Here is a 13738-nt window from a genome sequence, read left to right as displayed (position 1 = left end):
CGCTGGGTTGGAATGTCCCCGGAGAGGGAGGCTCCAGCCCCTCCCTGGGCAGCTGTTCCAGGGCTCTGCCACTTTCAGTGTGCAGAAATCCTCAGGCTGAGTTTGTGTTTAGTTTATGGCCAGTGCTCCTCGTCCTGTAACTGGAAAGTCTGGCACCATTCTCTTGGCACCCTTTGAGATATTTACATGCATTAATGAGATTCCCTCGCAGTCTTCTCTAGACTAAAGACATACACACCGCAGAAGTCCGTCCATCATCCATCCATCCATCCATCATCCATCCATCCATCCATCCATCCATCCATCCATCCATCCATCCATCCATCCATCCATCCATCCATCCATCCTGCCGTGAAAGCAGGCTTTACGGGGCACCTTGTGCCAAAAGAGCGCCCTCTCCTCCCTGAAGGCTGGATGATTCTCCGTTCCCCCCACATGGCGCGTCCCCTGTACCCCCCCGGCGTCTCCCCGCCGCTCTCCCCACACGCATGCACGGCAACGCAGGACTACATTTCCCGGCATGCCCCAGGGGGCGGTCCGCGCGCGTGGCAGGGCGCGGCGGGAGAGGAGGGGAGCGGGACCGTGACCGGGACAGAGACACGGCCATGGATGGGGGCGAGGGGCGGCCGCAGCCCCACCTGGCCGCGCTGGTGTTGGCGCGGGGCGGCAGCAAAGGGATCCCGCTGAAGAACATCAAGCTGCTGGCGGGGGTGCCGCTTATCGGCTGGGTATTACGTGCCGCCATGGATGCCGGCGTCTTCCACAGGTGCGCATGCGCCGCCCCCCCTGCGTCTCCCCTTCCCCCGGCGGGTTCGGGTTTAGGATAGATGGGCCGGGGGGTGCTGGTTTGGGATGGACGGGCCGGGGGACCCTGGCCGGGGGGGGCTGGGGAAAGCTGCTGCTTCGTCAAGAGGCTCTTAGGGATGACTGTCAGTGTATACAGGGAGGGCTCAGAGCAGGGACCAGGCTCTGCTCCGTGGGGCCCAGCAATGGGACAGGAGAAGCGTCAGGAACTAATGCCCAGCAAGTTCCACCTGGACAGGAGGAAGAGCTTCTTTACTGGAACAGGCTGCCCTGGGAGGCTGTGCAGTCTCCCTCGGTGGGGATACTCAAAAGCTGCCTGGATGGAATCCTGTGCAACCTGCTGGAGCAGGGAGGTGGGACCAGCTGACCCGCTGTGGTCCCTTCCAGCCTGACCCATGCTGTGACTCTGCCACTGAGGCAGGATTGATTCTCACTTAAGACAAGGGGATGCAGTTACTGTGGCACCGGGTTAAGGGTCAGGCAGGGCAAGCACCCTGTCAAGAGCTCAGCTGTCTCCCTTCCTGCTGAGGGTGAGCAGCAGAGGAATGAAGAAATTAAAGTCTTACACAGTAAATTGAAATTAAAGTTTTTCTGATGCGTGGTTCGGTGGCCACAAGCTGGTGATGTTGTAAATATTGATGGGTTTACTTCATTAAGATATTAAATTAAATGGGACTGCCTGGCTGGAGGTGATCTCCTGTGAACTGCTGAAGCACAGGATGACTTTGGTTCATTGTCATCTGGGTACTCAGGACACTGTGCACTGAGCTTGGCATGTCCAAGGATGGAGATCCCACAGCCCTTCTGTTCCTTTCACTGTGCTCACCCAGAAAAATTTTCTTTATTTTCTCTCTCCCTGCCCAGCAGTGAAATCACCTCCTTGCTGAGATGTCTCTTTCAGCATCTCCTGGCATATGTGTACTCCCAGCTCCTGCTGAGCTTGCTCCCATTTTTCCTTTTTGGTATCAGGCAGCCCACAGCTGGGCCCAGCACATCAGAAGCAGTCTCACTCAAATGTCAAGTTAAAGGAGATAATCTTTTGTGCCCATGTGACACAGAAGAGAAGCCCAGTGCCTGAAACTTCAGAAGCAATAATTAGAGCTAGATAGAAGCACGTGTGTTGTTGGTGTTGAGAATAGAGGCATTACAGATTTCTCTGCAGGAGCAAGACTGAGGATTTTCTACACATTTGCTGGTAATTAAAGCCATGGTTAGGATGTGCTCGGTGTGTAGCACACTTAGGGGCAGGTTCCCAGTGCAAACCTGCTGCATAATGCTCAGAACAAGTCAAGGAGAAATGTAGCCCAGCTAGATCCAGAGCACTGTATCTCACAGCTGCTCTGTCATTACCTGGCTTGGAAAACCTTTCTTGCTGTATCTGAAAAGTAGAGGATGCAGCACTCTGTTTTATTTTTAATAAAGAAACAGACAAGAACATTTCTCGTTACTGAGGTTACTGATAATTTCTTAATGATTGTGAATCTGTACTGCTGAATGACCTGCTGTGGCTTCTCTTTGGCATCTGAATTTTCCCAACAGGAAGCCAGTCAGGGTACTCAGGACTGTGCAGCCTGACTTTGAGGCATGGCAGGTGCAGTAGGTGGACATGTACCACGTTTGCTTTGTAACCTTTGGAACAGCTGTGCAAGGTACTTGTTACACAGCAGAACTCTGGTGGTTGAATGGGGAATGTGTATTTAAGTTCACCATCCCAAAGCAGTTTCTGGAAAACACCTCTTGTGTGTTTGTTCTCATGGGTGTGACTTGACATTGCTGTCGCTGTCACATATATTTTTCTTCTGATGATCCCACGATGTCTTTGGGGGAAGAAATGTAACTGCAGCACCATTTGCTGTGGACAATGCATTTAGAATGCCAGCATTGCTGGGAGAGGAAGGGTGACTTTTCATACCTTTTGTTTTTACACCTCTCATGCTTTTTTGTGATCACGATGGCAGCAGTGGCTTTGCCCTTGCTCAGTGTTCATCATGACATGATACTCAGAATTAGCCCTTCCTTTTGTAAATGTTTATTTTCCCTGAACGATTGCAATCTTGCCTTACCAGTACTGGAAGTTTTCTGTGCCAAAACATATGGAACTTGAACAGCTCCTTCTCTGGGAATGTATGGACCTCAATTAACACATTTTAACACACTTGCAGCATAAGCTAATCTTTTAACTTTGTGGCAGTTTTACTTGTAAACTAAACTCTTACATGATTCTGAATGCCACATCCAATGCATTCACAATTCATAGATTTGTTAACATGCCTAACAAATTCTTTGTGCTGACACTGGATTTTTCTGGTAACACTTCTAAATTTTATGTTGCTTAAGCTTCCTGCATGAAATGCAACTCAAGATTCAGATTTTACATGCTGGTGTTTTTTATCCCCATTGTTAAAAGCTGCTTGTTGGACTGACTGGGATAGTTTTATTAATACAAATACAAGAACTAGTTCCTTCTATTGCAAGGTGTAGTACACATATAAACAAGCTGGGGTTTTTTTCAGGTTAAATTACAACAGGCAAGTCAATAATGGTGGGATTTATTCTTTATATTCATTTCTGTCACTGTCTGCCAACAGCATATGGGTTTCCACAGACCACGATGAGATCGAGAAGGTCGCGAAGCAGTTTGGTGCTCAGGTCCATCGCAGGAGCCCTGAAGTCTCTCAAGACTCCTCCACTTCACTAGAAGCCATCACAGAGTTTCTCAATCATCATCATGGTAAATCAGGAATGAAATGTGCTGAGCTTTTATATCGTAGCCCCAGAGGGATGATGCACTTAGTATTTAGAAAAATAAGTAAAGCACTGAGTAAATAAAAGCCAGAAAGATTCAGATTCTCCTTTTTTTTTTTTTTTGGTGTGTGGTACTTACTCATACCATACTTTGCAGTTGTGTGTTAGTAAAGATGTGAATTGTTTCATAAATGTCTCTGTTTTTCTTTAGAGGTTGACATTGTAGGAAATATTCAAGCAACATCTCCCTGTTTACATCCCAGTGACCTTATAAAAGTGGCAGATATGATCCAGAAGGAGGGCTTTGATTCTGTCTTTTCTGTTGTGAGGAGGCATCAATTCAGATGGAGTGAGGTAAAGAAAGGAGGTAATATTTAGATGTTTCTGCTTACAGTTATACTTCACTTTTTTTTTCCAAATTCTTGCTTTTCATATTTATCCTATTTCAGGAAGCGATGTCTGAGGCATAGACTGAATTCTCTCTGAGAGATTTGAGATGGCTTAGAAATTCCTTCCAAGCACTGGTGTCTTGACATTACTGAGCATTGCTCAGCCTTTCTGTAACTGTTTTGTAGAAATTAAAATTATATTAAAATTATATTAGCTTGTCTAAGCTGAAGATACAGTTCCAAAAAAAACCTTACATGTTAACTTCTTCCTAGTGGATATTCATGGGTATTCAGAGACTACTCTGAGGTCCTAACTACAAAACTGTTTGTTCTTGCTTTGCAGTAGCTGACAAATGACAAAAATGTGAGATAAAATCTTGGCGAGAACGGGATGACAATCTCTTGGCCTGCAGACTTAGGTTTTGTTTCATCCTAATAATTTGGCTGCTGACTTATGTCACGTTGCAAAATGCCTTTGAGTCATGAGTGCTGAACTCATGTTGGTTAGCTCATTCAGAAAAATGTGACTGCTTTTTCCCAGAGAAAATATGCCCCTTAGCTACAGTAGCCAAGATGCCTAAAGACTGACATTTTACAAATAAAGATTGCACCTTGGTTTAGCTATAAAGCACCTTTTGTCCTGATACAAAGAGCTATTCTACACATTTTGTATGTTGGCGTTGTTTCTGTGGTTAAAGCAGAAATATTTTCATTTTTAAAAATGACTATTTCAGGTACTCTCACAATGGAGTTTTGGTGTTTTTTCTAGGTTGGTTTTTTTTTTAATTAAAGTTACTCAGGCATTACAGTTATTTTGTTGAGATATAAATTGCTTCAGATGAAATTTTTCTGAGAGTTTAGAAAGCATCATGCTGTTAGAGAGCATGTGTAATAAATGAGGCTTGATTTTAGAGATGAGATGAAATAAAAGTTAAGCCTTTGTTTAGAATAAACACTTGAACATTGTCATTGTTCCCCATAAGAGGAGAAATAAGTGACACTTTTTGTTTGTGCAGTATAAGAGGAATATCAAAAGCATGGGTGGCAATTTCAGGATTCTGTGGATTGCAGTTTAGCAAGCCACATGCACATCTTGAGATGCTGGAAGGGACAAATGTGAAAGAGTGAATATCATGTGGATCTGCCATGTGGGTTCCTGAAGTGCTTGTGTCCCATAGGCAGATTGTTAAATAAGAAAGCCTTGAGGCCTACCTAAAAAAAGAAATAATTCTTCTGCACAAAATGACATCCAAACGTTTTTAATGTGGTGAGAGATAAGGAATTATTCAGCTGCAAGGACTGAGGAGAGTTGGAAACACATTGTGCCAACATGAGCAGCTTAAGGATAAATGCAAATGGCTTTTCAGGGTGTGTGGTGTTTCAGGTGACAGTGATTCACAGCAGCATTATACAATGGTTTTTCTTCTTTTTATTTTTCCATACAGCTTTAGAGTACTGATTATGCTAAAAGAATTTCATGGTTTGGTTTTTTTTTGGTTTTTTTTTTGTTTAACTCTGTTGCTCCGTCTGCATTAAGGTTTAATATTGATAGACCCTGAAGGAGAAAGGTATTTCTCTCTGACTGGAAATGTTTACTTCAGTGAGCACAAAGCTTTATGAAACACAAGGGTGTGTGTGTATCTACTAAAGCCTCAAGATGTTTTGGGTGTTTGAGAATGCCCTCTAACTTTCTTGTGGTCACTGGATCATGAGACCTGGTGAATTTTAGCTTCTTTGTGCATCTGGATTGAAGGGGCTTAAGGACAAAAGTCGCTGGTCCTTGATTGGGTTTCTGCTGCACGTACAATTGTCATTGGTAATGATACGGGATCTTTTGGGATGGTGTTTGTGCAGACAGCTGTTTGTTTATTTGTGGACACTGGTTAAACCACTTATGAAGAGTTAATGCATATCCTTAAATATGATGTATTTTGGGGAAGTCCCAAGATGTTTTCACAGGCAAAAATTATTCACATATGCTCTTTTTCACCTTCCAGATTTCAGGGTGGTCCTTTCAGATATCAAAGTGCATTCCGGCATTCCCATGTGCAGTAGGAGTTGGAGTACAGGAATAGTATTTCTTTCACATGGCAAGGACAGTCTGGTAGAACGTCCCTCCTACTCCTTGTGGGAATGAGTTTTGAAGCAAATAACCTCTTGGGTTTTTGTTGTTATTTCTGTTTGGTTGGTTTGGGTTTTTTTTTCTAAAGTGGTAATGAAAAGTTTCCTTTTTCACTGCTAAACATACAGAGTAGTCCTCCGCTTTATCCACAGTTCCAAGAAAGAGAAGCAATTCAGTGATACCCCAGAGAAGTTGTAGATTCTATGTCCCTGGAAGTGTTCCAGGCTGGGTTGGATGTGGCTCTGAGCAACCTGGGATAGTGAAAGGTGCCCCCTGCCCATGTCAGGGTTAGGAACCGGATCATCTTTAACGTCCCTTCCAACCCAAACCAGTCTGTGATTCTTTATAAAGTTAAGCAGAAGGAGGCAATAATGAGAGAAGTTGGTGACTGAATTTTACCCTTAATTTTTCAACAGAAAGTTATTTAGGTTGTTAAGTGACTCTGAACAGGAATTATTTAAAGCTTTTGTAATTGTTTTCCTCTGTTAACAGAAAACAAGATGACAGAACCCCAAAACCTGAATCCAGCAAAGCGGTACCGGAGGCAAGACTGGCCTGGGGAGCTCTATGAAAATGGCTCATTTTATTTTGCCAAGAGGCATCTGATTGAGAAAGGCTACTTGCAGGTTAGTGCTTCTGGTTTTTCATGCTCTTCAGAGTGATACATCCACTCTTGCTGTAGAGGGTTCTGAATTCAATACTCTGTTTTGATTTCTGATGCAGTCAGTGTGAAATAACAGCACACTGACCTCAGAACAGTTTGCTAATTATTTGTATCTTAGCAGAGCTAGTTACACCTAGGGCAGTTCCAGTAAACAGCATCCTCCATAGCAAATAAATTTATGCAAATAAATGTCCTATATAGCTTTAACCTTAAACCAATACAATACTGAATTGAGCTTTGCAGGAGTTCACCAGTGTATCTTAGAATTCATTTTAGTGCCACTAAAGGTGTGAAACTGAACTTCATGCAGTGTCAGAGCCTTGTCATAATCTGTAAATTTCTATGTTAAGCCAGTTTCATTTCATGCCAATTTTTGTACTGTAACTTTAACAGTCTTTTTCCCTTTCCTGATGTTTACATTCCAATGTAGTGGTGCAGAACAACACTGTGGTGTGGTGGATATATTTCCCTTGGAAATTAAGTAACAGTAAGCAAATAATAAAATAGTCTTCCTAAGCAAATGCTGCAGGTATTACTATTCTGCTGATTAAAAGAGCTAGTGAAATTAGTGTGATGTAATTGCTATAATGCATAACATCTTGCACACTTTCTCTAGTTGTAAAATGGAAATAGTTATTAACTATTTCTTCAATAGTTATTAACTGTTCCTTCAAATGGTTCTGTGTCACTGGCAAAAACATAATTGATGGTTCACTTTTATATAAGCCATGGTGGCCACTGTGTAGCCAGGCATTTGGCTTTCATTGTATGGTGCTAAATTGTAGAGTTTTGTGTTTGTGTTGACCCAAGCATAAAATTTGAGTGGATTTTATTTCCTTCAGGGTGGTAAAATGGCCTACTATGAAATGCGTGCAGAGCACAGTGTGGATATTGATATAGACATTGACTGGCCTATTGCAGAGCAGAGAGTGTTGAGGTAAAAGCACTTTTTATTCCCTTAATTCTTTGATGCTGCTTGTTTCAAAGTGTGGTCATGTGAATTCATAATGCATGGAATGTAAGCAATGGAGATCAAAGATAATTGGCAGCTGTATTTCTGCCCAGGATTTTTTCTTCTCTCCATTGAAATCAACTGAATTACCTTTGTTACATGGTGGAGTTTTGGTAGTTTGATTTTTTCATTAAAGTTCAGCTTGGTGAAGAGTGTAAGCCCTACTATACCTCAGCAATGTGTTAGCGTCATCTCTGGCTTTCCCAGCTGAGGTGCCCCAGATTTCCATGCTCCAGACCACTATAACTGATGCCTGGGAATGGGAATGTTTGTGTAGAGGGCATGAGCTGATTCCACCTCACCAGCTGCCTTTTCTTTGCAGCTGCTCTAAGGAAATAATAGGTGGGAAATGGAATATGTTTTCTCTGCCTTTTTCATCCTAATTTTTAAATGGATGACATAAATAAGCTGTCTTTTGGATAGTTCTGTTTGTTTCTTTGAAGAGGGACAGTATAGTTGGAGAGTGATGATGATGAGAAAAAACATTAGAAAAGAATTTCAAAGCTGATTCTTCTGTCTGAAGGTTACAGTTCTATGGGAAATACTTGGGGTTTTGAAGTGTGCAAAATCTTCTATCCTAAAAAGATAATTTCTTTGTCTAGCTTTGGATATTTTGGCAAAGAGCCACTAAAAGAGGTGAAGCTCTTGGTTTGCAGTATTGATGGATGCCTGACCAATGGTCGCATTTATGTGACAGAAGATCACAAGGAAATGGTCTCCTACGATTACAGAGATATTGTTGGCATTGATCTGTTAAAGAAAAGAGGAATCCAGGTAAGTGCTATTCTGAAGAGTGAGCCTTCATGTCTCATGTAACCTGCACATTAAAAGATCCTAAAAAAATACATTCTTGCAGCATAGAAGTTGAAGTTTTTTCACCGTGTTTGAGATGAAGCAGCATAATATATTGGTTGGGACAAATGTTATCCTCAGAACCCTCAGAGGAAAACAAGTGTTTTGAGAAAGTTCTTAATCACAGTGATTACAGCATCTCTCTCCATTTCACAGAATCAGAGAATCGCCTGGGTGGAGCCATCTTATTCCATCCCCCTGCCATGGGCAGGGACACCTTCCACTAGCCCAGGTTGCTCAGAGCCCTATCCAGCCTGGCCTTGGACACTGCCAGGGATGCAGGGGCAGCCACAGCTTCTCTGGGCAACCTGTGCCAGGGCCTCAGCACCCTCATAGGGAAGAATTTCTTCCTCATATCCAATCTAAACCTCCCCTCTGACACTTTGGAGCCATTCCCCCTTGTCCTGGTACTCCAGCCTCTTGTCAAGAGTCTCTCTCCATCTTTCCTGTGGGCTCCCTTCAGGCACTGGAAGGCCACAATGAGGTCACCCCAGAGCCCACTCCTGTGAAATGGAGTAGATGTTTTTTCAGCAGTCCCTCAACTTCATTTTCTGGGAAGCCAGAGGGGTAGGAAGCTTGTAATCACTGGTTTGTTGCCTGTGGGAGCCTACTTCCATACCTTCTTTGACTTGGAATGTTTCATTGAACACCTTTAGGTCTTTGTGCTGCACTTTATTTATTTCTAGTATATGTTGCTGATATAATCCTGCCTTTTGCTCCTCTTCCCTTCATTCTGTGCTTAAAATTAGTGTCAAGCATTCGTTTGTATTTTAAAGCAATTAGGAAAACAAGCTTGTCTACATCTCTGACAGAAAACCTGAAGGATTTGCATCTGAGATTTCTAAAAATCCTGCTGCAATTATCTTCTGGTTTTAGCTTACCTTGTGCCCTATTACTGAAGTTTCAAATTTGGAATGAACTTCCAGAGATAAATGTGCTGTGCTGCTTCAGTCTGCTTAGTGTTGGTTTGGTGCTCTGAAATGGTGCTATAAATAAAGTTATGTTATTAAGTAGAGGGGCCAAAGAATAAACTTCATGTTCTACTTTGGCAAATATTTCAGAAATCTTTCTTGGGAATTCTCTCATTCCACATTGTGACTTAATTAGATCATACTGCACTAGATAATCAGCATGCCACCATACTGTGATATTTAGAATTTTATTTAGTACATGTTGCATTTAAAAAGACAAATGTAAATTATTTTTCAACATCAGGGAGGGCTGCAGAAAGGTATTTCACCTTCCTAAAGGAACCTCAAGACTGTGGTTTTGGATGCAAACCACTTATGCTCTGAGTTTTGAAAATCAATCATTCAGTGCTTTTCCAGAGAGCTTCTACAAGCAAAACTTGCCTTTTTTTTCTTTTAATAGTAAATCAACGTATATATCATATTTCTTTGGTGTAGAACTTACTCTAATCTTATTTCTATAGGTCCGACTCATCTCTGACAGGGATTGTTCAAAAACACTGTCAGCCATGCAGCTGGGATGTGTAGCAAAAGTCAGTGTAACAAATAAACTACAGGTTCTGAAGGACTGGCAGGAGGACATGGGTTTGAGCTGGAAAGAGGTGGCTTACTTAGGTCAGTTCCTTTTCTTTGGTTTATTTAATTTAAATAGCATAGACAAATGGAATCATCGTACTGCTGCTGAGCTTCAAACCACTTCTCTTTGTAAATGCACTGAATTTAATGGGATTGCTGTGCACATTGCAGCACGCAATCACCAGGTATTTTATGACCTGTTAGGGTACAATCTAAATGTTACAGTGAGTGATGAATCTGTGTAATTTGGTAAGGGAAGTCTTCACTGTTTTTCCAGTGGGATATAGGAAAGTTTTTGTTTTTAGGAAACATTTTGATATCAAATTGTTGATAAGCATGCACTTACAGCTGACAATTTTGAACTCATTCTAGTTGATTTCAGGGGGATATTGTATAGATTATGTTCTGAAATGGTAATCAGAAATGGACAGAATTAGAACTGAAAGCCATGTGCTTCTGTGCTAAACTGTATTTCAGAGACAGGCTAAGTGAGGAATCCTGCCAATGCTTATTCAGCTGCTCACATAATTTTACTGCTCTTAAAAGTAGCATTCTCTTGCCTGAAGATTGTGAAGTGTGATTATCATTTATATGGATCACCATGATTTTCCAACACCTGACTTGCATGTGCAAAGTGCTGTTGAGCTGCTGACCAAAGAAAAATATAAATTCAAAAATCAGATCACTGCATACCCAGAAAAACACTGAGAAAAATACTGATTCTTTCCCTTCTGTGATATTTGGCCTTGCCTGTCATCTTCCTCCCCAGGAAATGAGGAGTCTGATGTGGAGTGCCTGAAGCAGGCAGGTATGAGTGCTGTGCCTGCTGATGCCTGTGCTGCTGCTCAGAAGGCTGCTGGTTACATCTGTAAGAGCAGAGGTGGCTGCGGAGCTGTGCGGGAGTTTGCAGAACACATATTCCTGCTCTTAGAGAAAGTGAACTCTGCAAGGAAGCAGCTGGAAGAAATCAGCTCAGCAGGGAAGGAAATGGGGAGAAATGAGAACAGCAGGAAAGGAAATAAGGAACTGATGGAAAAAGAGTAACGCCGTTGGTCAATCCTGCTTTTCTTCCTCAGTACATCCCTATCCCAAAGGAATGCTTACCTTTCAAATTTTACAACACAGTAGAGTTAAAAAGGTGTCTCCCCCTAATTCCAGGTCCCACATTCATGATTATATGCTGAAAATATGATCACACCCATGATGATTTTAAAAGCCATTTAAGTGTAATGGGAAGAATGCTACAAGAGAGAGTGCCCTGTAAATCTGCTGTTAATCATCACACCTGTCCTACAGGAATGACACCTCTTTATTTCATAATCTGAATGTTTTCAGGGATCAATGATTTTGCATGACTTGAAGATTTGTAATTCAGGCTTAAAAACCCCAAAATTTCTGTCAGTTTTGCTCATGTGGTTTGCATTTCTTTTATCAAATGCATGGTGTTATGAGGGCGTGATTGCATTTTACAAGCTTTGTCCTTAGCAAGGAAGAGTTTTAACATGTGCTGGAGAGGTCAGGTGTAAATACTTATCAATAAAACTTTCTCCTCTATTTTTAAAATACAACACAGTTACTGTATAACAAGTTGATATTCGTTTAAAAAAGCACTTTAACATGTGTTCAGTTTGAAGCTCATAAATAATTAAATCACATTTGGAATTGTGCCTCTTGGAATTTGTTTATTTTGGGTTTTATTGAAGTGCCTAAATTAATATTTTGCCAAATTTGGAGTTAAATTTCCCATTGTCTTTGAGATCTTTGCAGAAACTCAGTTTCTTTCTATGAAGACTATATTGCAACCTTAAAAGAGTTAAAGGCAAATAAAAGTCTTTAGGTTTATTGTATGGAAAAGTAGCTGCTGTTAAAAAAAAAAAAAACAAGCTATAGTTGATGTGGGTTTCTATAAAATATATATACAGACTACTTTTAGCATGTTAAAACTGGTTTACATGCTTGTATTTATTGAAAATAGGAATTGTATTGTACATTACAAATGCAATAGTATATATCAGAGTTAAGTTCTGGTTTGGGTTATGCTAAAAAATAAACATACCCATGGTACACTGGCAATTACAAGTGAGGTGAATGATAATGGCTTGTCATTTTATTTTGTTTCTCTGCTAAATTTTGCATTGTATAAATAGTTATACTCCCAGTATATCACCTGATATACTGGCCTCTGATAAACTTTGTGTTTACTTCCTTTCAGAAAGCAAAATGTTGAGCTGAAATGATTTACTGCCTATCTACAGTTAACAGATAAATTGTTTATTGTACTAATCAGCTCTAAGTCACATAAATTTAAGTGTCTCAATCATGTTTTAAGGTTCTGTGCTGGATAAATCCCATGGACTTTGACAAGAGGGGAGCCACATTTGGATATCAATGTTTTCATTTTGATGAATTCATGGTATAATCTTACATTGGGAAGAATATGAAGGATAAAAGAGCTCCAGAGACTGTTTACCAAAAAAAAGACATGGGATATACAAGATCTGCTTCCTGAAAGGTTCAGATTTTTATTGCCCACACTGATGTGGAAAGTCTAATTATAGGGTAGGAACAGGGATGCCTTAATTACTCCTCTTGATTTTACAGAAATGCCTCAATCATATGAAGGATTTAGGGGTCAGAGAGGCAGAGACAGTGAGGGTAACTCTGTCACCTTAGAGGTGAAATCTCAAGTCCCAGGAAAGGTCCAAATGTGTAGAATATTTTCCCAAGGCCTGTTCCAGTACATGTGACACCACAACTGCCTTGATTAGAGGGGTATTACTCATTCAGAGTAGATTTCAATCGTCAGTTTTGTTATTCTGGGCTAATTCTGAGATCATCTTTTGGCCATGTGAGCTCTTGGTTTTTTTTGCTTCAATTAACCTAGGTTATTTCAAAGAAGATCTTAGGTAATGTGGGCTGTTCTGTAATGATTATGTGAAATGGAAAAACAGGAAACTATGTAAATATTTGTAGTAAGCTATTATGAAAAAGTAGCTGATTATTACCTCAGATTTTAAATGAACAGCTTTCTTAAATCTTTTAAGTAGAGAATGGTTATGGGCTGGCTTGTGGTGAGTTTCTGTACTGCAAATCTTACACTTCCAAGTTCATGTGCCACAAAAATGATTTATGATGGCAAAGGTGGACAGATTTAGTGCCCAAATTAATCCTTCACACCTTCACCCACTTCTAACTCTCATTATTTCTTTTTATCTGCTTTTTCTCCTATTCAGTTTATCTTCCTCTCCAGTTCTTGTTTGGTGATGCAACAAGTTCTGACCTTAAGACATTTCAAATCAATATGAATCACATATATCTTTTGAAGTCAGAGATATGTTTTAATACTTGCTGAATTCAAGTTTTTAAGACTTTTAAACCTTGATCACACATTTTAGGTAACTAGTTTTTCCAGAGCCTATGTGGAGGAAGGTTTTTGGTTTTAATTTTTTTTTCTGTTAGTTTGGTCTTAAAACACTATTTACTTTTTGCAGAAATAAGTCAAAATTAGTCTAATTCCCCCCAGCAGGACTAATCATCCTAATTGTTACCACTACAAGAGCAGTAATGCTGTACAGAAGAAAAACACCATTATGTGTGAACCTGATG

The 13738-nt window shown here is 40.9% G+C and overlaps 1 protein-coding gene across 1 annotated transcript; it reads left to right on the top strand.

Moving 5' to 3' along the window:
• Positions 1-559: 559 nt before the first annotated feature.
• CMAS (cytidine monophosphate N-acetylneuraminic acid synthetase) lies at positions 560-12418 on the top strand. The gene is made up of 8 exons (XM_066568425.1): positions 560-766; positions 3393-3535; positions 3761-3916; positions 6553-6686; positions 7567-7661; positions 8339-8510; positions 10021-10171; positions 10902-12418. The coding sequence occupies exons 1-8, from the start codon at positions 606-608 to the stop codon at positions 11174-11176; spliced, it is 1287 nt and encodes a 428-aa protein (XP_066424522.1). The 5' UTR covers positions 560-605; the 3' UTR covers positions 11177-12418.
• Positions 12419-13738: the final 1320 nt, after the last annotated feature.

Source organism: Molothrus aeneus, chromosome 32 (genome assembly GCF_037042795.1).
Source record: "Molothrus aeneus isolate 106 chromosome 32, BPBGC_Maene_1.0, whole genome shotgun sequence".
Taxonomy (NCBI): Eukaryota; Metazoa; Chordata; class Aves; order Passeriformes; family Icteridae; genus Molothrus; species Molothrus aeneus.
This window is presented reverse-complemented; position numbering and strand designations above follow the sequence as displayed.